The 24,532-nt window shown below is 42.2% G+C and overlaps 1 protein-coding gene across 1 annotated transcript in view; it reads left to right on the top strand.

The window, feature by feature from the left end:
• The window catches only part of LOC147666317 (sodium- and chloride-dependent GABA transporter 2-like), a 161,646-nt gene extending 137,645 nt beyond the window's left edge, over positions 1-24,001 (top strand). The window contains exons 3-5 of the mRNA XM_086949139.1: positions 4,881-5,015; positions 11,831-11,971; positions 23,745-24,001. Coding sequence (XP_086805265.1) covers positions 4,881-5,015; positions 11,831-11,971; positions 23,745-24,001 — 533 coding nt within the window. The remainder of the gene's footprint in view (positions 1-4,880; positions 5,016-11,830; positions 11,972-23,744) is intronic.
• Positions 24,002-24,532: the final 531 nt, after the last annotated feature.

The raw sequence follows: 24,532 nt of genomic DNA, 5'->3' as shown, positions 1-24,532 counted from the left end.
TTTATAATCCCAGCTATCTATACAAGGTTTCGACTATTGGATGGACACAATAGACACAAAATCTATCTGGGGGACGAAAGATTGACAGGTTCAGGGATCTGAGGCCCTATTTAGAGCTTTACTCACTCCATTACAAATAATATGCCTGAACAGAACAGTGCAACAGACTACCTACTATGAGTTTTCAAAAATTAAAGACCTAAAAACACCATGCATCCCCTCGCCCATACCTATTGAAGGCATATCAAATGATACACTGATTAGTGAGAATTTACTGGGTACAATGATACAGAATGGTACATACATTTCATCACCTCCCAATTAGAAGGGTTGGTTGGTTTGGCCTATTGACTTGCATAGGTGTCAAACAAGATTCAAGGATACCACCGGAGGGTTTAGCATCCATAGGCCTGACCCACGCTATGTACACACAAACGACTCAGGGGTAGTGACTTCTCATAGTGTTGGTAAGTTGTGCCTAGAATGGTTTAAAACCTCAACACTACAACAGGCGAAACAACACTTGTCCCTTCTAGCTGACAACATGGATCTTAGGGCTTTCTTGCTAGGTCCCAAGAAACCACGTAAAAAATGCTCCTTATATGCTATCACCAATGAACAGGTGGAAAGTCTCCAAACAGGATGCTGCTGAGAGATTACGTGGGATTGATAGGATTAACCTAGAAAAGGTTTTGGCTGTGGTAGACAATGGTATGACTATACTTTATTCACATATTTATTCACTGGGAAGCATTGTATCCTTGTCAATTGACATAATGGAACAAGATTTGTCTATTCGCAACATGGGCAATCTCAATTGCGCTCCATATTGCTTTTGAGCGTGATGCTACAATGCTGCCTTCTGGCATCATGCCATGGCAGTACATAAACGGCTCAAATGCGTTTTCAACGTATAATCTGACTGACAGACAGTTGACCATGGCACGCAGAGATGCAAAGTACATCATGGTGCTCATTGAAAAATGAGATAAGTTAACTTTTACAATAGTAGAGTCCCCGTTCATGGAATGGCAAATTCATGACTATATCACAGAGCCAATTATGACATTCCAGTTCCAATACTGCTTTAGATACATCCAAGCAGGCAGGTATGAAGTATTGGGTGAAGAGTACATACAGGAAACCTGGGAGTTACCGCCCAGATATAGGTATAGGAAGAATTACACTGAAGATTTTATAAGTGGATCAGACTGTGAGAGGGCTTTATGTGGATCTTTAGAGTGTAAGGAGGTCTTGCTTCATGGAGCGTGTAATGCTTCGAAGGTATACTTATCTTACAAGCTTGAAGGGCTCCCCAGCTGCAGTGACTCATCCAGTCTTCGAGTTACTTTCGAATGGGAGTTATTTAATGCTGAATTATCAAGGCTGTTGTGGGGTGGTGCCAGACATCACATATCTAGTCACAGTAAACCTCAGGGTTGTTTGTTGCAAGCAAGTATTGTTTCCCCCGGCTCGCATAGTTAGGGAGGCACCACTGTGGCCTTCGTTGAATGTTTCCAGTATAAGGTTTGATTCGCTGGGCAGACTGAAAGCCATGTTGTTTCAACAAAATGTGGCCTTAACATCAGCCTTATAGACTTTTGATCTCCAGGTTGCAAGGTCTTCAGAAGAGATACAGGCCCTGGTCTCTATGAACTTCCCAATCCATTTCGGAGAAATGATTCATTGTATCTTTAACATGTCTGATACGAGTGCGATCGTATACTTATTTAGGCGCCTCGGATCAGGTCTCTTAACGTCTTTTCAGACCATCTTCGGTGTAATTCCAGCTTTCATATACTCCATACTTGGAAGCATTTTTGCAGGGCTTCCTTTGGTCCTGCTGTCAGTAGCAGGAATCCTGATTTTAATCCTATTGCTTTGCAATGTATGTCTCAGTCCCTCAAGAAATGGAGTGAACACTGCTGGAACGACGTTGTTGTGAGCATATGGTGTTCTACCTGACTGTGCCTCGGCTTCGAGAGCTGAGTGAGCATTGGCTCCTGTCTTTCAGACCGGTCTGGTTAGACTGTGTCCTGCCTGTGTTCCGCTGCCTCTTCTGAAGATTCAGATGCATGTTGGACCTTGGTCTGTCACTTCCATTAGTTGGGCCACCAGACATAGACATGCTACAGGAGCCCTTGAAGGCCCATGTGTACAGTTGTCCACTACGTTTTTCCAATATTTGATGATGGCATGTCTAGATCCTCCAAAGGACCTGTTCGAAGGGAAATCGGCCCTGCTCCAGAGGTACAGGCATCAGCTCTGGGCGTACACTCATCTAATTCTTCCCCGGAGGCTAAAGTGGGAACCAGAGATGGCCCTCTTTGCTCACTCAACATGATATTGGAAGTTCTGGAGGGATTGTGACCTGTGGATATGAATTTCAGTGATGGTGATTCTTTGGCACAGAATTCATAAACAATCTAACCTTTCCTGTGCTGGGAACTATTGAGTATTTTTTAACATTTTCCAAATTGAAGGTCGAGACTGACTTTGTTTTATTTCTCCTTCTCTGCTCTAACTGAGCGTACTGGCTTTCAAGGTGCTCAGTGTAATAATAACCACATATACAAGTTTACAGGGCCTTTTTGAACGCTTTTTAGGAAAAAACTACTTTTTCTTTTATGAACATATGTTACAAGCTTTTAAAGTACTTTTAGTATTTTTATGATAAAAGATTTTTATGCTTTTACTTGCCTTAGCTTTATCCTTATGTAGCTGACCCTGTTGACCTTTTGATGAGGAGTAGGAGTCGTATCCTTTAGGCTAGTCATGTCATGTATACCCCTATTGCAAACATTTGTTCCCATCCACACGACAATAATGATTCTAAACAGGTGACATTTTACCTAGTAGCTTGCTCCAATCTCTTCAACACCAGGCGCTCTGTATTCTATCATAATCCCTGAACCTGAGGGACATAAACATGTCCTCAGGCCCGGTATAATTATTCTGTATAAGTGTCACTACTTTTCATCCTTGGCCAACAGCCAGCTGTGCAACATGTTTAGTAAAGTCACATTATGACTGACTTTCATCATTTCTCAAATGCACATATTTTGTTTGAACAAATTAAACAAAAAATTCATATTTATGCACTAAAGCAAAAAACTGTAATATTGAATCGTGAACTCTGAATTTATATCTTTTGCAGCAAAATTATTACTTGCGCTATAGATCAGGATCTGATTATACATTTATGCATTTCCACATTATATGGCTATCTTCCTCATTTTAATGTATGTCATTTAAATCTTTCTTTAAATGGCGAAAACGTATATATATATATATATATATATATATATATATATATGAACAAGGACACCGTCTGTGTCCGACTGCACCTTCGTTGATTAAAATAAAGTACTCAGCATTGGCAACAGCAACAATTGTGTCCGCGGTCCTGCTTGTGCGCGCTCGCACTTGGGCACCGCTAGTTTATATATATATATATATATAGTGAGCAAGACGGAGGCTTCCGCCGAAACGCGTCTTAAGCAGCTCGATGGAATAAACTTAACTTGAGTAGAATTCACGGTGTCAGTGCCATCCTTGATCGTGAGGAAATGCGGCTTGGTAACCAATATATATATATATACTAGCAGTCCGTCCTGACCTTGTACGGGAGCAATCAGGCTTCAGGGCCCCCGCCCCGTGAGCGCACCCGCGGCTGCTTCACTTACCTCCGCCTGTCCGCCGGTCCTCACCGCCTGTCCGCTGCTCCTCACCGCCTGTCCTCCGCTGCTCCTCACCGCTCCTCCCCGCCTGTCCGCCGCTCCTCACCGCCTGTCCGCTGCTCCTCACTGCCTATCCGCTGCTCCTCACCGCCTGTCCTCCGCTGCTCCTCACTGCTCCTCCCCACCTGTACACTGCTCCCCCTACCGCTCCTCCTCGCGCTCGTGTACGCCGCTCCTCCCCGCGCTCCTGATGTCAGGACGCACGTCGCGGCCAGCGCTACTTTGAAGGGACTACTTTTTTTAATGTAAAATTTTTAAAACCACGTATATTTTTAAAAAAAATATAGCCTATGTCCATCTGCACACCCTGACAATTACAAAGATGTATCAGGTGTTTGAATTGGCGCTGTGGTTCCCGAGTTTACCCGCCTCAATGGTTCACAGTTCTTACTTTATTATAGTAGTATAGATATATATATATATATATAGCTACACGCATATACATGCTACACATATAGATCTAGGCTAGGTACATATTAGGCAAACTACTAAGGTTGAGGCTGGACCAATAAGTACTTATTGAAATATCCTAATTGCCATCCTTTGTAATTTCTGAGAATAAGTGAGCACGAGTGACTGAGAGAAAAGTACTGTACTGTTTTCCAAGATCCCTGAGTAATCAGATTTGTCATGTTCAGTGGTTGGCAGAAACTACTTATGCCACTATAAGATACAGGGGTGGTAGTGGCACTGTAGAGCTAGCTGACATATCCTGTGGGGCTGTTTGGAAGTGGTTGAGACACAAAGCCCTCAGTTTAGGTGAGCCAAAACGGGCCGGTCCTGGGGATTCCTAGGAACTACACTACAGCTCTTACTCTAGAATCACGTGAACAAAAGAAAAGGAAACAGTATGTGCCATGAAGGACAAATAAGCAAGCAACTCTGAGTAAAGATAATGAGTGGGTTTGGATTCTGTAAGAATGCCCAAGGTATACTGACTATGACAGTGAAACAGTCGGAGTGGCCCATGGTTCTTTCTAGTCTTTAAATTAGGTTTACATGTGTCATGAGATTCTAAACAAGATGTATGAGACAATTACTTGTTTCATTTTGCAGGTGCCTTCCTCATCATCCATCTAGTCTTTAAATTAGATTTACATGTGTCCTTAAAGTTTTACCATTACATATTTCATTTTCCAGGTGCCTTCCTTATCCCGTACCTCATCTTCCTCTTTACCTGTGGAATCCCGTTGTTCATCCTTGAGGTCTCCATGGGACAGTACACAGGCCAAGGGGGCATAACTTGCTGGAGACGACTCTGCCCAATTTTTGAAGGTGAGCTATTTTTTACTTCTTAATATGTACTTAGAACTGTAAAAAAGCAAAATTCTGATACAGATTATATGTCCACTTATTTAATACATTTTCAGCACCCTCCTAAATATAGTGCTAAGTGTTATATGTTGCAATATTTGATTGTTACTTTGTCGACTGGAATTGAGTCCGAGTTTAATGAAAAGGTATATAACACTTAGCGAGGTTATCTGTTCCTGTAATAAAAAAGCATGAATGTATCTGTAATCCTCACTATCATTATAGCAGATAGTTTTCTGAGGTTTACAGGGTAAGGTGAGCATTCTCATCACATTATTCAATGATTTACAGTGATATGAACTAACTGAGAGGATACCGATACAGTGTGGGGTTCGACAAGGGTGCGTTTTAGCCCGCACGCTGTTTTCCCTGTTCATCAATGATGTGGTGAGTCGCCTAATGGTTGGCGAGAATGATGCACCCTGCCTGGACGGGGAAAAAGTCCCCATCCTGCTCTTTGCAGACGACTCCTTATTAATATCTAAGGGGCATATGTATCATAGTACCGTTTTGCGAATTCCAAATAGTGAATTTTAAGGAATCGCTATTTGGAATTCGCAAAACGGTATGTATGTACAAAATCGCTTTTTTATAGCGATTCCTTACCATTCCAAATTTGCGATTAGCAAATTGCTAATCACAAATTACCCTTTCATTTCTATGGGCCAGGAGGCCCATAGGAATGAAGGGGCAATTTGCGATTAGCAATTAGCTAATCGCAAATTAGGAATTTCTTTCAAGGGTGCAGGGGTGTCTCAAGAACACCCTGCTGCACCCCTGAAAAAGACATTTGGGGGCAAATGGCGCACATACATGCCCTACGGGCATGTATGGGCGTCATAGGGCACCTTTGTTTTTTTTGAAAAATGCATAATTAAAAGAATTCGCAACTTACCACCAACTAGAAGTTGGTGGTAATTTGCGATTCCTTAATGGCATTTTTTGCATTTTTTTTCTTTGATACATTGCATTTCAGGAATCGCAATATTTGCGATTCCTTAAGTGCAATCTAAAAATAAGGAATAGCAAATTTTGCGATTCCTTATTTTGATGCAAAAATGTTTGATACATACCATTTAGGTATTTAGCATTCGCAAAGGCCGAAATTCGCAGAATTTCGGCCTTTGCGAATGCTAAATAGCTTGATACATATGGCCCTAAGACTCCAATGGGTTTGCAAATATTATTGGATAGATTTTGAGAATTTTGTAGAGATCGGTGATTGGAACTCAACACCTCCAAGACAAAATATATGGTGTTTGGGAAAGTTCGGAGTAGCCTTCAGATGATCAAGATTACACACGAGCTCCTTGAGCGGGTAAAGAATGTTGATTACCTAGGCATAGGTTTGAGTGAGTCACTCAATTGGAATTCCCAGCTAAATAAGCGTTACCTAATCCTATGCCAAAGGTGTATATTTATATTAAGATTTAGTAAACAATCTTATACTCAACCCCTATCCCCAGCACTGTAAATCTGTCATGCACAAGCCCAAAGTGGAGCCCTGTATGGGGCAGAGATCTGGGGCTAAACCAACGCCAATAAGCTGACGACAAGTGAAAACATCTTTGTTAGATCCCTCATCTCATTACGATTATAACTCCTCTCATTCCCCTCTTCTGTGATCTTGGGCTGAAGAGAATTGAGGATCTGGCTGCTCTGGAACCATTTAAACTACTTGCTGTGCCTATGGATAACCCCCCAACTTATCGATTATCAAAATTCTCTTCTGGAGGTTATGATGATCAATGGTGCAAAAAGGTTACCATGGTTTAAACACATTACAGAATGGTGCAAGGTATTGAGTATGAAGGACCTGTTAGAACATCTGGATAGTGCTACAGGAGATGATTTCCTGAGATTAAAAGCCAGATATTGGGAGATGGTGGCCGTCAACTATGATAATAATTTGACCAATGGTCATTTAGCATCTATATTTTTAGCTGTAAAGTCATGCCCACAATTTGAACCCTTTCTGGATCGAATATCTACCCCTCTTGAAAGAAGACTATATGTGAGATTCAGATACAGCAATCTGCTCCTAAAGTTTCCTAGTAAGGAGGCGTCTGGCCTAATATTGGATTTATGTCCTTCCTGCACTACTGTCAGAGAAACTGAAGAACATATCTTTCTTTTGGCCTAGATACCAGTAGATACACAGGAGGTGGATTAGACCAATCTGCCTTAATCCAGGAGCTAGGCAGTATCAGATTTTGTACAGAATTTTAAAATCAGACATATCTGAACCAAAAGTTTTTTTGTCAGTCCCTTTTTATTTGCCTTCTGGATAATCTGCCAGAAATTATTATTATAGACTGCACCATATTATTAATTTTTCTGCAAAATATGTACCTATGCATTGTGCATTTTAGGAACGTTCCCCTAATTTCTCCAGGGAGCATGTCCTTTAGCGGTTTCTTAATGTATTCTGGTGTTAGTTTGGCTTGCCATCTTTTTAGTGTTCTTTTTAATAAGCTACTTAATAATGTATCAGTTTTTATATTTTTAAACTGTAATTTGACAATGTTTTATTCTTTGTGTACTTTGATGGTTTTGTACAAACAAACCGAATAAAGTTTGATAATGATGATGATGATGAATTGTAGGACTGTGAGGACATTGCTTATTTTTAAACCTACAAATTCTAAGTGCAGGAGCTTGGTGGTTACAGATTAAACTGCTGTTACTGAAATGGTGGCAGTGTAGAAAGATACTAACTGAATTTATGCTAATAGTTCTGTAGCATGTGATGACATTGTTTTCCAACACAAAAGTTATGGTCTAAAACTTTCTTTTAAAATAAAGTTGTTTTCTTGTACACACATACACACGTGCACACACACACACACACAACCACACACACACACACACACACACATATATGGCCAAATGGATAATTGAATTCTATGAAAAACAAAAATGTGCCTAAAATATATTTCATTGATATTTAAGGATTTATAGATAAAATAAAAGGGATAAGAATAAATATAAATAGGAACAAGTGCATGTATGTATGTATATATACATACATATGGAGAGAGATGTAAATAAAAGGCACATAAAAATATATCCGAAGGGAATTTGGGGGCCTTGAGGTCTTCCCCCCAAACAATATGTAAAAAGTGAGCATCAAAATACTGTTTTCATATATTAACTCCTAAAGGAAATGTTGGGAGTGTTATAGAAAAAAACAGGGGAACATGACTGTACCAAATTTGGCAGAACGTGAGAACTTTACTCAGAAAATGTGCTTTTTATTATTTGAGGTAAATCTCTTCAGTCATTTTTGAGAGATGTGCATTTAAAGAGGTTCTTTGAGTGGTCATGAGGGGTTAAAAAACAGGAATATCTGGATGATTGCACTTCCACAATACCATAACTTAAAATATTATTAAGAGATAGTTTTTTTCATTGGTCGTTTCGGTCCTGTGGGAAAGAACAATATAATTGGCCCGCTGCACCCAGAAGGATAATGTTTCTTTCACCATTAAAGGACTTGGGGCCAAATGCTTGAGTTTATTAAAATAATAAGATATAAAGTAACCCTGCGCGTAGTTTGCGTAGCAGCACTACACGTAGCTTCACGTAGTATACTTTGAACTACATGTAGTACACATAGTACTGCGTAGCGTAGCTGATGGCACTGTGTACTTTTCTGCACTGTGAAATAATTGCAAATGGCATCCCACACAGTGCAAGTTATGATTAAATAAGTATCTCTATCTTAATATGCTAAAGGACATATAGTACTTTCACAAAAGTAAAACTGAAAAATTAGCAAGCAGTGAGATAGGTGATGATTTTGGGATACTCCCTAACCTAGGGGAAGTACCAAGCAGATCCCTTGAAAACAAAAAGCACACCTTATTGAACGATTTGGTCGTGGTCCCATCCTCTTAGGACCACCCCAAGCACAGTTATTGGCAAGTGGGCAGTGAATATTATATAGTATCCAATATCAAAATGATTCTACAAAGAGCTGCAGTTCAACTGGTGGTTACTAGATACCATATTTTTACACGGTAGCCAAACAAGTACTTCCACTTGTGATATGCAATTCAGAATAAAGATATGTGAAACACCAGGTTGCTCATCGGGAGACAGTCTTTACAACGCAGTCATCACATCGCAGTTCCTTTACAAGATCGCTTTGTTAGAACGCAATGCCTTTACAACGCAAGTTATTAGATCGACTTTTTGTAGGGGCGCCTTAACATAAGGAATAGTATAATTTACTATTCCAACACCTTCCCACTATGGCGCAGGCTTGAGTTGGAATAGTAAATTATACTATTCCTAAGTCCAGCGTGGCCTCTACAGCAAGTTGATCTAATGACTTGCGTTGTAAAGGTATCGTATTCTAACAACGCATTTGTTGTAGCAATCGCGTTGTAAAGGAACGCTATGTGATAACATGCATAGTAACATGCTATATTCAGCTCATCTGCTATAGGGGAGCCTAAAAGGTCCACAATTGCTAGAAAAGCCTAAAAACAATGGAGAATCACAAATAAAGTTCAAATTCGCTGTCCAGGATCTTATATTGGTAAGGATAGGGATACAAATAAAGCTGTAGTTTCTGACCCAGGAACAAACTCTGTTGCAGTCTGGTCTAAAGGAAGTAAAAAGCAAAGAAAGAATGCAGAAAACATAGATTAGAACCATAGAGAAAGGTGTATGTCAGCCCAATCAACTGGATGGGATCTTTTATTGGAAGATAATATAATCCATTCAACTAAAGTTGCAGCCTCTATCCCACGGACAGTTACAGAGTACCAGATTAATATGGTGTTATCAGAAGAAAGTATAACACAAATTTGTTATCACTACCATTTATCAAAAATAGTAATCTAACTCCTCACAGGCCTTGATCCAATGACCCTTTCTTTTGTTTTAAACAGGGGAGTAGTTACCATTGGTGCAGCATGTGCAACAACTCCAGGTCCCAGATTGCTGAGGGACCCGTTGAACACTGGCAATTGTTGTATTTTAATACTCAAACAGCAATCAGAGGGGCCGTTTTTCCTTACTTGCCATCCTTGCTACACCACTGGTTTTAAGGGGACAAGGAGATGGATTTAACGGGCCTCTAGGTGATACTTGATTTCCATTCTCTGTTTGTTCATGGATACCACACATTACTGTGCTCTAAATAGGTTGCAGTTGTTTAACATTTTCTATGCCATTCACTTGCTAAGAAAGTAAAACGGAAGAAAACTGTTTTGATGTGGATGATGAAATCATCAGAGGTCAAGTTACTGTTCTATAGAACCGGGAAATTTATCAATGAGAATATTGATTAAGTTGGAAATGTGTTAATCTGCACCATCCATCTGTTTGTGTTCATGGTCCAATGAATTAAAACTCGTCAGTCCCCATACTTGTAACACAAGCTCGCAGGTGGCCAACAGTATGAAATGAGGCATCAAATCTTGTGATTATGCGTGAAAATAAAAGGCAGGTCAACAATTGAAAGATGATAATTGATGAATTAACAAGCAGTTTCACTAAGAATGCAAAAACGGTGTGGTCATAGCTCACATCAGCTCATAGCTTTAAAATGAAATCATCTCTTTTGTCATATGCCTGGATGATAGCAAGATAGTGGTTGCTAATATTGCCAGAATTGGAGTGGAAAACTGCAGTTTTTCATTGTCATAGAACAGTAGTTTTTAACCTTAGGTCTGTTGACCTAGGGGTCTGTGATCCCTACTCGGGGTTCCTCGGCTATTTAGAAAATTAAATAATACTGATTGATTAATAAAGTACAGATAGATAAAGCAAAACTAAACATTTTGGAATGTTCTGTAAATGTGAGGGAATTTGAAATAGAGACTAAAAATGTAATTGCTATGCTTACCAATTCTAGAAAATGTCAAAATCAACGAGGTCAGGGGTAGAATATTTTAATTCGGATCACAAGTACAACAGTCTCTAATTAACAGTTGGTGGGTGCTGTGCCTAATAACATTCAACATGTAAGATTGGCTATGGCAAAGTGAAAAAATTAAACCCCGTAGTATTAAATATTTACAATTTGTATGTTCCCTTATAGTAAAGACATAGAGAACATATTTATCATGAAAGTGCTGGAAAAGATGTTGGCCCAATCCAGACATTAAGTGAAAATGTAAGCTATGTGGATGTTATGTTGCTACCCCTAAGGACATTAAAAACAATATTACTGGAGCAGAGGGAAGTGTTTGATGTTTTTCAACCCTAATTGTGAAGTGGGGTAGAAACAGCCAAATATCTGGGTAGAAATGTGGAGTTGAACTGTTAAATAAATTGGAATCACTGTTTGTATTTCTGATTCATTAGGTTACTCCTGACTTCCGAGAGAACTCTCAAGGTCTACCTCATAAGTACATAACATGTATTTGCAAAGCACACATTCACCCATAAGGGTATCTTGGCACTCGATAACAATTGTTTATTACCCAGCAGTTCTCATTTTATTGACCTCGAAAGAATAAATGGACTTGCCCAGATTAGAACCTGTGACCAGGAGGTCAAACAGAGGCCTCTACAAGGGACGCATTAGTCCACTAAGTCACCAGACCCAGCATAGTCACCAGACCTCGCATCCTGACAATCTAAGAGTTTCTGATAAACCTGGTATCGGTAACTCTGTGGTTTGTAGTTTCCAGGCAGCTTTATCTCATTATGTTATGCTGCTCATAGAGCTGACAAACACCAAGCTGTTCCTTAGGTTAGCAAAGCTGTTCCTTAGGTTGCTTCTGCTCTACTTTGACATTGTGTGCCCTTTCTTTCAGGACTTGGATATGCCTCTCAGGTGATTGTCTCACTGCAGAATTTGTACTACATAACTGTTCTTGCCTGGGCCTTTTTCTACTTCTTCAGCTCATTCACCACAGACCTCCCCTGGGCCAGCTGTGGTCATGAGTGGAATACAGGTAAATCATTTTCTCTGAAAGATTCTCCGTTAAACTTAGGGCAGAGGATATTATACTAGGGTGGGGGAAGGCTGATACAGATCTGACAGGACGACATCTGGGAATTAATGTCCATGGGGGCCTATGGGACTTGAAAGAGAAGATTATCTCAGGGAGTTCAATCAGTTGAAGACAGGAGATGTGGTCACTTACAATGTCCTAAAGATTTGATAGATGGGGACATTGTGAAACATTGGCATGGGACGGAAAAACACTCAGTGGGGAGGGCAACTTCAGATGGGAAAGGGGCAGTGTGTTCCTGATGATGGTGAGGACATTATGTGTTGAACTCGGGATCTGGTCATGACATAGGGCTTGAACGATTTGTATTGGAAGTGGGCATGTGAATCTTGATGGGCACGTAGATCTAAAAGGACCTGATGAGAAAAGAGAACAGGAAGGTGCTGATGCGCCCTATCCTCTTTGGAAAGTAAGGATTAAGTAATTGGTGATGACATATATAATGTCAGTAATTCAGTTATTTTGCAATGCGTTTGTTATTCTTGGTGATATTGTGTGAACTGCAGGGATAAGTTATTAAAACATAGCCAACTATACTTGATTAATGTCAGTGTTTTAGAGGCCAGAAATGTAGCCAAAACATGTTTTCATAAAACCTGCAACGTAGGTTAGCATGTGATTGCATTTTATAATCATATACTTTACTAACAGTACCAAAAAGGCATAGTGTGGCATGTAATACTGGGAATTTACCCAGTACCTATGCTTGAAGTACTGCCATTACATAGCTTGTGTCTCTACCCTGATGATATAGAACAAAGGGTATTGCCCAGGCGATACTTTGTGCCCAATCCCCATGCAATAGTGCCCACAGGTACAAGAACTATATTACAACAGCATTTTATACCCCATTTGTGAATATCCTGGTTCCTTCTGTGGGATAAGGGAGATCTTTACCACCCACAATCTTCCAAAGTACCTCTAAAAACAGTATCCCCACACTTTCGGCTGGATTTGAGGTCCATCCATATTTATCTTGTAGTATCTGACATGAAGTCCATAAGGCTCAACTCCTTCTTCAGCAGACCGAGACTCCTTTTTCTCTATTTTTGACTAATCATTGACATGTCTGCCTCTGATGAAGATGTTGTCTGTCCTTATCTTTCCACAAAGCTGTGAAAGTGTCAAGTAATTCAGACAATGACCTCAACAGGACACCAGATACGCAGACAAGGCCCCCAAATAAGACACCTGATGCGGCATCAGTCTAGGACAAATGCTTTGTAAGCTGTTTTTTATGGTCACATAATAATAGCGTAAAAAATGTAGTCTGAATTGAAGTGTTTTACCTTAGTTGTTTATGGCACACGTTATGTCAGACATTACTAAATGTATATGTGCATTTACCATCTCAGAGTAGCCACAGTATAAAAGACCCATCAAGTGACCACTTGGAAGGAGAGGTCCTTTGCCCCAAATTATTCAGCAAGAGACTGCCAGAAGATCCAGACAGAAGCTGCCATAATGTAGATTATTGTTCAGGCCTGGATTCTTAGCTGTAATCCTGGTCACGAAAGGTCCATAGTATGGGTAACACTTCGGCATGTCACAATGTCATCATAGACTGGAGTATGTGTTAGGCAATTGCACTCAAGAAGCTGCCACCTTCTCAGGAGGAAGAAACCAACGGCATACAGACCTCCATGCTGGGAAAAGAATTCAATGGATTGAAGAAAACCAAGAATCAAGAGTCCAAGAGTGAAACACTTTGGAGTAAAGAGTCAGGATCAACATTTGGAGGAATCAAAGAAAGAAGAGTGAAGCCTTTATAGTAAAAGTATTTACAACAAGGGGTGGTGAGGGACAGAGTCTCTGAATTAAACAGAATACTCTCACCCAGTCAAGAGATCAGGGCTAGATCCAACACCGTTTTTTAGCTCACTGCACCATCCCAGTTTCAGAACCTGGCTGTATGCAAATTAGTCTGTTCCTGTCCCAGTGCATGATGGGAACAGGGCAAACCAAACTACAAAAGCCAATTCTTACACTGGGAAGGAAACAACCTACCGGGGACCGATTTCTGGCATTTCAGCCGTCTTCGGCCCGGCTTGCTTGAATCCTGATGGTGCAATGAGCAAGGGACTCACATCTGAGTATACCCTTCCACACTTAGGGTGGACAAAAATATTCACAACAAGGGGTGGTGAGGGACAGAGTCTCTGAATTAAACAGAATACTCTCACCCAGTCAAGAGATCAGGGCTAGATCCAACACCGTTTTTTAGCTCACTGCACCATCCCAGTTTCAGAACCTGGCTGTATGCAAATTAGTCTGTTCCTGTCCCAGTACATGATGGGAACAGGGCAAACCAAACTACAAAAGCCAATTCTTACACTGGGAAGGAAACAAGCTACCGGGGACCGGTTTCTGGCATTTCAGCCGTCTTCGGCCGGGCTTGCTTGAATCCTGATGGTGCAATGAGCAAGTGACTCACATCTGAGTATACCCTTCCACGCTTAGGGTGGACAAAAATATTTACAACAAGGGGTGGTGAGGGACAGAGTCTCTGAATTAAACAGAATACTCTCACCCAGTCAAGAGATCAGGGCTAGATCCAACACCGTTTTTTAGCTCACTGCACCATCCCAGTTTCAGAACCTGGCTGTATGCAAATTAGTCTGTTCCTGTCCCAGTGCATGATGGGAACAGGGCAAACCAAACTACAAAAGCCAATTCTTACACTGGGAAGGAAACAAGCTACCGGGGACCGGTTTCTGGCATTTCAGCCGTCTTCGGCCCGGCTTGCTTGAATCCTGATGGTGCAATGAGCAAGGGACTCACATCTGAGTATACCCTTCCACGCTTAGGGTGGACAAAAATATTTACAACAAGGGGTGGTGAGGGACAGAGTCTCTGAATTAAACAGAATACTCTCACCCAGTCAAGAGATCAGGGCTAGATCCAACACCGTTTGTTAGCTCACTGCACCATCCCAGTTTCAGAACCTGGCTGTATGCAAATTAGTCTGTTCCTGTCCCAGTGCATGATGGGAACAGGGCAAACCAAACTACAAAAGCCAATTCTTACACTGGGAAGGAAACAAGCTACCGGGGACCGGTTTCTGGCATTTCAGCCGTCTTCGGCCCGGCTTGCTTGAATCCTGATGGTGCAATGAGCAAGGGACTCACATCTGAGTATACCCTTCCACGCTTAGGGTGGACAAAAATATTTACAACAAGGGGTGGTGAGGGACAGAGTCTCTGAATTAAACAGAATACTCTCACCCAGTCAAGAGATCAGGGCTAGATCCAACACCGTTTTTTAGCTCACTGCACCATCCCAGTTTCAGAACCTGGCTGTATGCAAATTAGTCTGTTCCTGTCCCAGTGCATGATGGGAACAGGGCAAACCAAACTACAAAAGCCAATTCTTACACTGGGAAGGAAACAAGCTACCGGGGACCGGTTTCTGGCATTTCAGCCGTCTTCGGCCCGGCTTGCTTGAATCCTGATGTTGCAATGAGCAAGGGACTCACATCTGAGTATACCCTTCCACGCTTAGGGTGGACAAAAATATTTACAACAAGGGGTGGTGAGGGACAGAGTCTCTGAATTAAACAGAATACTCTCACCCAGTCAAGAGATCAGGGCTAGATCCAACACCGTTTTTTAGCTCACTGCACCATCCCAGTTTCAGAACCTGGCTGTATGCAAATTAGTCTGTTCCTGTCCCAGTGCATGATGGGAACAGGGCAAACCAAACTACAAAAGCCAATTCTTACACTGGGAAGAAAACAAGCTACCGGGGACCGGTTTCTGGCATTTCAGCCGTCTTCGGCCCGGCTTGCTTGAATCCTGATGGTGCAATGAGCAAGGGACTCACATCTGAGTATACCCTTCCACGCTTAGGGTGGACAAAAATATTTACAACAAGGGGTGGTGAGGGACAGAGTCTCTGAATTAAACAGAATACTCTCACCCAGTCAAGAGATCAGGGCTAGAACCAACACCGTTTTTTAGCTCACTGCACCATCCCAGTTTCAGAACCTGGCTGTATGCAAATTAGTCTGTTCCTGTCCCAGTGCATGATGGGAACAGGGCAAACCAAACTACAAAAGCCAATTCTTACACTGGGAAGGAAACAAGCTACCGGGGACCGGTTTCTGGCATTTCAGCCATCTTCGGCCCGGCTTGCTTGAATCCTGATGGTGCAATGAGCAAGGGACTCACATCTGAGTATACCCTTCCACGCTTAGGGTGGACAAAAATATTTACAACAAGGGGTGGTGAGGGACAGAGTCTCTGAATTAAACAGAATACTCTCACCCAGTCAAGAGATCAGGGCTAGATCCAACACCGTTTTTTAGCTCACTGCACCATCCCAGTTTCAGAACCTGGCTGTATGCAAATTAGTCTGTTCCTGTCCCAGTGCATGATGGGAACAGGGCAAACCAAACTACAAAAGCCAATTCTTACACTGGGAAGGAAACAAGCTACCGGGGACCGGTTTCTGGCATTTCAGCCGTCTTCCGCCCGGCTTGCTTGAATCCTGATGGTGCAATGAGCAAGGGACTCACATCTGAGTATACCCTTCCACGCTTAGGGTGGACAAAAATATTTACAACAAGGGGTGGTGAGGGACAGAGTCTCTGAATTAAACAGAATACTCTCACCCAGTCAAGAGATCAGGGCTAGATCCAACACCGTTTTTTAGCTCACTGCACCATCCCAGTTTCAGAACCTGGCTGTATGCAAATTAGTCTGTTCCTGTCCCAGTGCATGATGGGAACAGGGCAAACCAAACTACAAAAGCCAATTCTTACACTGGGAAGGAAACAAGCTACCGGGGACCGGTTTCTGGCATTTCAGCCGTCTTCGGCCCGGCTTGCTTGAATCCTGATGGTGCAATGAGCAAGGTACTCACATCTGAGTATACCCTTCCACGCTTAGGGTGGACAAAAATATTTACAACAAGGGGTGGTGAGGGACAGAGTCTCTGAATTAAACAGAATACTCTCACCCAGTCAAGAGATCAGGGCTAGATCCAACACCGTTTTTTAGCTCACTGCACCATCCCAGTTTCAGAACCTGGCTGTATGCAAATTAGTCTGTTCCTGTCCCAGTGCATGATGGGAACAAGGCAAACCAAACTACAAAAGCCAATTCTTACACTGGGAAGGAAACAAGCTACCGGGGACCGGTTTCTGGCATTTCAGCCGTCTTCGGCCCGGCTTGCTTGAATCCTGATGGTGCAATGAGCAAGGGACTCACATCTGAGTATACCCTTCCATGCTTAGGGTGGACAAAAATATTTACAACAAGGGGTGGTGAGGGACAGAGTCTCTGAATTAAACAGAATACTCTCACCCAGTCAAGAGATCAGGGCTAGATCCAACACCGTTTTTTAGCTCACTGCACCATCCCAATTTCAGAATCTGGCTGTATGCAAATTAGTCTGTTCCTGTCCCAGTGCATGATGGGAACAGGGCAAATCAAACTACAAAAGCCAATTCTTACACTGGGAAGGAAACAAGCTACCGGGGACCGGTTTCTGGCATTTCAGCCGTCTTCGGCCCGGCTTGCTTGAATCCTGATGGTGCAATGAGCAAGGGACTCACATCTGAGTATACCCTTCCACGCTTAGGGTGGACAAAAATATTTACAACAAGGGGTGGTGAGGGACAGAGTCTCTGAATTAAACAGAATACTCTCACCCAGTCAAGAGATCAGGGCTAGATCCAACACCGTTTTTTAGCTCACTGCACCATCCCAGTTTCAGAACCTGGCTGTATGCAAATTAGTCTGTTCCTGTCCCAGTGCATGATGGGAACAGGGCAAACCAAACTACAAAAGCCAATTCTTACACTGGGAAGGAAACAAGCTACCGGGGACCGGTTTCTGGCATTTCAGCCGTCTTCGGCCCGGCTTGCTTGAATCCTGATGGTGCAATGAGCAAGGGACTCACATCTGAGTATACCCTTCCACGCTTAGGGTGGACAAAAATATTTACAACAAGGGGTGGTGAGGGACAGAGTCTCTGAATTAAACAGAATACTCTCACCCAGTCAAGAGATCAGGGCTAGATCCAACACCGTTTTTTAGCTCACTGCACCATCCCAGTTTCAGAATCTGGCTGTATGCAAATTAGTCTGTTCCTGTCCCAGTGCATGATGGGAACAGGGCAAACCAAACTACAAAAGCCAATTCTTACACTGGGAAGGAAACAAGCTACCGGGGAACGGTTTCTGGCATTTCAGCCGTCTTCGGCCCGGCTTGCTTGAATCCTGATGGTGCAATGAGCAAGGGACTCACATCTGAGTATACCCTTCCACGCTTAGGGTGGACAAAAATATTTACAACAAGGGGTGGTGAGGGACAGAGTCTCTGAATTAAACAGAATACTCTCACCCAGTCAAGAGATCAGGGCTAGATCCAACACCGTTTTTTAGCTCACTGCACCATCCCAGTTTCAGAACCTGGCTGTATGCAAATTAGTCTGTTCCTGTCCCAGTGCATGATGGGAACAGGGCAAACCAAACTACAAAAGCCAATTCTTACACTGGGAAGGAAACAAGCTACCGGGGACCGGTTTCTGGCATTTCAGCCGTCTTCGGCCCGGCTTGCTTGAATCCTGATGGTGCAATGAGCAAGGGACTCACATCTGAGTATACCCTTCCACGCTTAGGGTGGACAAAAATATTTACAACAAGGGGTGGTGAGGGACAGAGTCTCTGAATTAAACAGAATACTCTCACCCAGTCAAGAGATCAGGGCTAGATCCAACACCGTTTTTTAGCTCACTGCACCATCCCAGTTTCAGAATCTGGCTGTATGCAAATTAGTCTGTTCCTGTCCCAGTGCATGATGGGAACAGGGCAAACCAAACTACAAAAGCCAATTCTTACACTGGGAAGGAAACAAGCTACCGGGGAACGGTTTCTGGCATTTCAGCCGTCTTCGGCCCGGCTTGCTTGAATCCTGATTGTGCAATGAGCAAGGGACTCACATCTGAGTATACCCTTCCACGCTTAGGGTGGACAAAAATATTTACAACAAGGGGTGGTGAGGGACAGAGTCTCTGAATTAAACAGAATACACTCACCCAGTCAAGAGATCAGGGCTAGATCCAACACCGTTTTTTAGCTCACTGCACCATCCCAGTTCCAGAACCTGGCTGTATGCAAATTAGTCTGTTCCTGTCCCAGTGCATGATGGGAACAGGGCAAACCAAACTACAAAAGCCAATTCTTACACTGGGAAGGAAACAAGCTACCGGGGGCTTGGTAGTTTAGTCTGCCCTGTTCCCATGATGCACTGGGCCAGGGACAGACTGATTTGCATATAGCCAGGTTCTGAGCTGGGATGGGGCAGTGAGATAAATAACGGTGATGGATCAAGCCCTGATCTTTGGACTGGGTAAGAGTGGTCTGTTTAACTCAGACACTCTGTTCATCACCACCCCCTTTTTGTAAATCGTTTTTGGCCACTACAGGTGTGGCAGGGTATACTCAGACATGAGTCCCTTTCTCACTGCTCCATCAGGATTCAAGCAAGCCGGGCCGAAGAAGGCTGAAATGCCAGAAACCGGTCCCCGGTAGCTTGTCTCCTTTCTGGTGAAGAATTGGCTTGGTAGTTTAGTCTGCCCTGTTCCCATGATGCACTGGGCCAGGGACAGACTGATTTGCATATAGCCAGGTTCTGAGCTGGGATGGGGCAGTGAGATAAATAACGGTGATGGATCAAGCCCTGATATTTGGACTGGGTAAGAGTGGTCTGTTTAACTCAGACACTCTGTTCATCACCACCCCCTTTTTGTAAATCGTTTTTGGCCACTATAGGTGTGGCAGGGTATACTCAGACATGAGTCCCTTTCTCACTGCTCCATCAGGATTCAAGCAAGCCGGGCCGAAGAAGGCTGAAATGCCAGAAACCGGTCCCCGGTAGCTTGTCTCCTTTCTGGTGAAGAATTGGCTTGGTAGTTTAGTCTGCCCTGTTCCCATGATGCACTGGGCCAGGGACAGACTGATTTGCATATAGCCAGGTTCTGAGCTGGGATGGGGCAGTGAGATAAATAACGGTGATGGATCAAGCCCTGATCTTTGGACTGGGTAAGAGTGGTCTGTTTAACTCAGACACTCTGTTCATCACCACCCCCTTTTTGTAAATCGTTTTTGGCCACTATTGGTGTGGCAGGGTATACTCAGACATGAGTCCCTTTCTCACTGCTCCATCAGGATTCAAGCAAGCCGGGCCGAAGAAGGCTGAAATGCCAGAAACCGGTCCCCGGTAGCTTGTCTCCTTTCTGGTGAAGAATTGGCTTGGTAGTTTAGTCTGCCCTGTTCCCATGATGCACTCGGCCAGGGACAGACTGATTTGCATATAGCCAGGTTCTGAGCTGGGATGGGGCAGTGAGATAAATAACGGTGATGGATCAAGCCCTGATCTTTGGACTGGGTAAGAGTGGTCTGTTTAACTCAGACACTCTGTTCATCACCGCCCCCTTTTTGTAAATCGTTTATAGTAAAAGAGCTGGAAAAGGAAATGACATCAATACACCACGTGTTCGATTTAGAATGTCGGGAAGAAACTAAGGAAGAAGTAATCATATAGGAAAGGAAAAGAGAATGGAAATCTGAACTGGGTTAGTATGGAGCAGCTTTAAAAGGCAACTGGAACCCCTCAGACAGGTGATTGCCATTTTGGAAATGAAAGATCATGGAGCAGCAGCCAGGAGCTTGGGAGCTGGAGAAAAGGCAGCCCCAGGCTTGTTACAGATGCAGGCTTCCTGTAATGCCTTTTGAGCCCTAGGAAACATGGAATCCCAAAAGGTCTTTTGATTCTCAGGTGCCCAGGCTACCAACATACTGCAGATGCAACACTTTTTAGACAAGAGGTCAGTTATAATCATAATAATATTATAATAATTGCTATACTTACCTAGCACACTCTACAATTTGCCTGACCTCTAGGTGTTGATCACACATGCCAATTATTACCCAATTTAAAGTTACTCATTATAGAACTCCAGTCTGTGACCTTTATGTTACACACAGAGCCGTACTTTGGATACATGAGACCACCGGCATAACTTGCTAGTCAAAAAGCACTTGTTAGCCCAATGGCATTTTTGTTGAACTAATAGCTAAAGGTCTGAATAATGAACTACTATATTGGTTTGTTTTCATTAATCATTGATATATCAAAGCTTCACAGAACTCGCAGACCATCCAGGCAGCTAGAAAAAGGCTTTTTAATGTAAATATATGTGGCCATTTATTGATATAGCTTATTAATATGAGGCTTTCAAGGCACTCCCAATTTTGACAGATAGGAGACACATATGCAGACACAAACTTTGCTATTTGATCATGCAGGAAAGGACCTACTTTCGAACATGGGGCAGTGGGGTTGAATGGCAGCTTTCATAGCCGTGGTCAAATCACAAACCATGCCTTTACATCTCTGGATTGACTCTAAAATATATATTCTAATAATGAATGCCAGCTCAATCATCATTGGTAATCCAGTACAGTGTAGGTATCGACTTCAACGGGTCTTGTTTCTTGTAAGAATAGTGGGTGGATTGCTACTCTTGTGTACTAGTTGTTCCTCATTACTTCTGATCCCTGAGTTCTTTAATGTGTTTGGGACTACAGCATGTATTTCTCTTACCTCAATTATGAGCATTCCACTACCTCCCCTATTCATTTTCTGAGCTGAACAATCACTTTTTGTGAGTCAGGAAGTACTTTCTGCAGTGACTACTAACGATGTTATTTTTCTCTGTACTTTTTATTTGCTCACACAAAAGCCAATACCAGTTAGAAGTCTCTGTTTTTTGAATTTTTGGATAGTTTACAACCACTTAAGGATGGAGGGCTCTTAATCTCCTTAAGGACTTTCTACCGCAAGCCAAATAACTTACATGCTTAGATCTCAAAAATGCCTTTTTGACAATACCAATTTCACAAAATCAAGTTAACCCTTTGGCTTGCTTTCAAATGTTTTATTTATCTAAGAATTAAAATATGCCATTGCTATGTGTGGATGAGCCACTCTCAGCTAAAACAAATTTCACTTCACTCAAATGTCAAAGTGGTAAACTAAGGAAATCCAGCGAGCCTAGGAAGGTCAACTTCGGCACAGCCAAAGCAAAGTATTCAACCTGCTTATATAAATCATCGTCAAAATGATCATCTTAAATTTTTACATCGGCAAACCTTGTGGGCATGGTTGATCCCTACCAGGGAACTGGATAAGGCAGTTAATATGGTGGGTGAATCTCTGGCTGAGAGCACAGGAGGAGCGTTTGGGGTCTCAGTGATAGCAGGCTAAGGCGAAAACAGAAACCTCCTCTAACTTGCTTCCCAAAACCTTTGCTACTGTTCTTTTTCCTTCACTCTTTTCCACTGCATTATGAGTTAGCTCGAGCAGTATACCTGAGGGATATCACCCTGTCGATCTCTAGATGTCCCCTGTTCGAACTACCCAAGTTATTAGGTGATGAAACTTCAGACAATTTGTCAACACTCAGGATTTTATTTCATGTTTTGTAACTGCTATGAGACCCACACAGGACTAAAACATACAAATATACAAATTCATAGACATAAAAGACATTAAAACTTATTATAAAATACGTTTTTCGAAAATGATCAGACTAACAGATCAAGGTCAAAAGATACATATGAAAAGTATCAACATAAATTTAAGAAACATTTAAAAAAGTTAAAAGCTTTAAAACAGAAACTTTAATTTGCTGAGTATATTACAAATGGAGTGCCTCAGCTGCTGTTCGCAAACCAAACTTATAAAAAAGTGTCATAGTTGCTCACGTTGGCATAACCGTAAAGCAGGACAAACAAACAAAACATTTTTCAAGTCTTGGATACCATTTTGACCCAGATTACAAGTATACAGGGTACCATACAATTTAGCGGTTAAAATATTTAAAACAAGAATATCTAATCTCAATAGAGTTCCGAAATGCCTGGCCCCATATGACATGTTCCAGGTCAAATATGGTTGCAGAAATTTCAGGATAACAGTTTTGACTAAGACCTCATATCTCTTTTTTTTATCGCAGGAATCAATATCCCAGTGCCTACTGAAATGAGAAATTTCCTAGTTAGCACAGAGGAAAGTTTCAATTCTATTAAGGACGCGGAGGCGAGGATTATGCATATCCTTTCTTCATTTATTAAACAGCAAGTTGAAAGTAAAAACAAAAAACATCACATAAACTACATATCCCATGAGGCAGTGGTAACCATGGAAGCACAGTAACCAATCACAGTCCAAGGAAGTCTATATATTCTGTCCATAGTCATAGTCCTTCCTCTTGCGCTGCAGCAGGAAGTTAAGCCGCCTGCATCCCAGTCCGTTTTTTGATCAGAACCTAGGAGAACAGAAAACACTATAATCTCCAATCCCAGTAAAACTCAGAAATGACAATAGCAAAGAACCAGAAGGCTAGAAAAATATTGTGATATCAAAAGTACAATCCCAGACGAAATGCATAATAACATAATGTTGAAAATATCAATGCATATGTAACAAAACGGCAATGTAAAATTTCATTGAACAAATGCAAATCAGTCATAAAAAACAGTACTTCCTTGATATGTAGAAAAAGTCAGAACCTCCAATAACAGACAAATTATCAGGTAGGGAGGCACATAAAACTGCCAGGGGGGATAATCCTCGCCTCCGCGTCCTTAATAGAATTGAAACTTTCCTTTGTGCTAACTAGGAAATATCTTATTCTATGTCAGAATACGGAGGCAAGGATTATGCAAGTTCAAGGCTTACTTACCACCAGCGCAGCGACTTCGTGAATTGGTTTGAAATAAAACTTTTTAAAAGTAGATTCCAAAGACCAATCAGCCACGTTCATAATGTCTTCCAACCTGCCACCTACCTGGACAGCTTTGTAAGCCTTAGCCCCCCTAGTGAAATGAGCACCAAATTGTCTGACATCAATGCAGGATTCCGACATAATCCATTTGAACAACCTAGCGATGGTCGGTGAGGATACCGCTTGAAACGTTTTTTTAATGGCAATCAAGAGTTGCCGTTCAGCAGGAGGCCTAACCTCCAGTGTCATAGCCTCATATGATTTTAAACATCTGACTACACACAATTTTGGAGAATCAGGGAAAGCAGGATGTTACTGACCTTGTGCTCGATATAGTCCTCCTGGAAATGGTAAATATAACCCCTTCCGGGGTGAAAACCCTAGCATAAATGTCAAGAGCCCTAACATCAGATGCCCTCTTACAGGAGATAAGACAAAGGAGCATAGCAAGTTTAGCAGATATCTCTTTTCTGGAGAGAAAATCATTATCATGCCAAGAAATGAGAAAACGAAGGACCAAGTTAACATCCCAGAGACCCGAATAATGAGGATCTGGTGGGCAAGAGAGTCTAATACCCTTCAAAAGTTTACAAACCCAAGGATGTTCACCCACTGGAGCCCCATCTACCAGAGAATGACCAGCAGAAATGGCTGACCTGAAAGAATTAATGGTGCAATAGGCCAATTTCTGATGAAAAAGTTCTG

Source organism: Lissotriton vulgaris, unplaced genomic scaffold, assembly GCF_964263255.1.
Source record: "Lissotriton vulgaris unplaced genomic scaffold, aLisVul1.2 SCAFFOLD_2465, whole genome shotgun sequence".
NCBI lineage: Eukaryota > Metazoa > Chordata > Amphibia > Caudata > Salamandridae > Lissotriton > Lissotriton vulgaris.
This window is presented reverse-complemented; position numbering and strand designations above follow the sequence as displayed.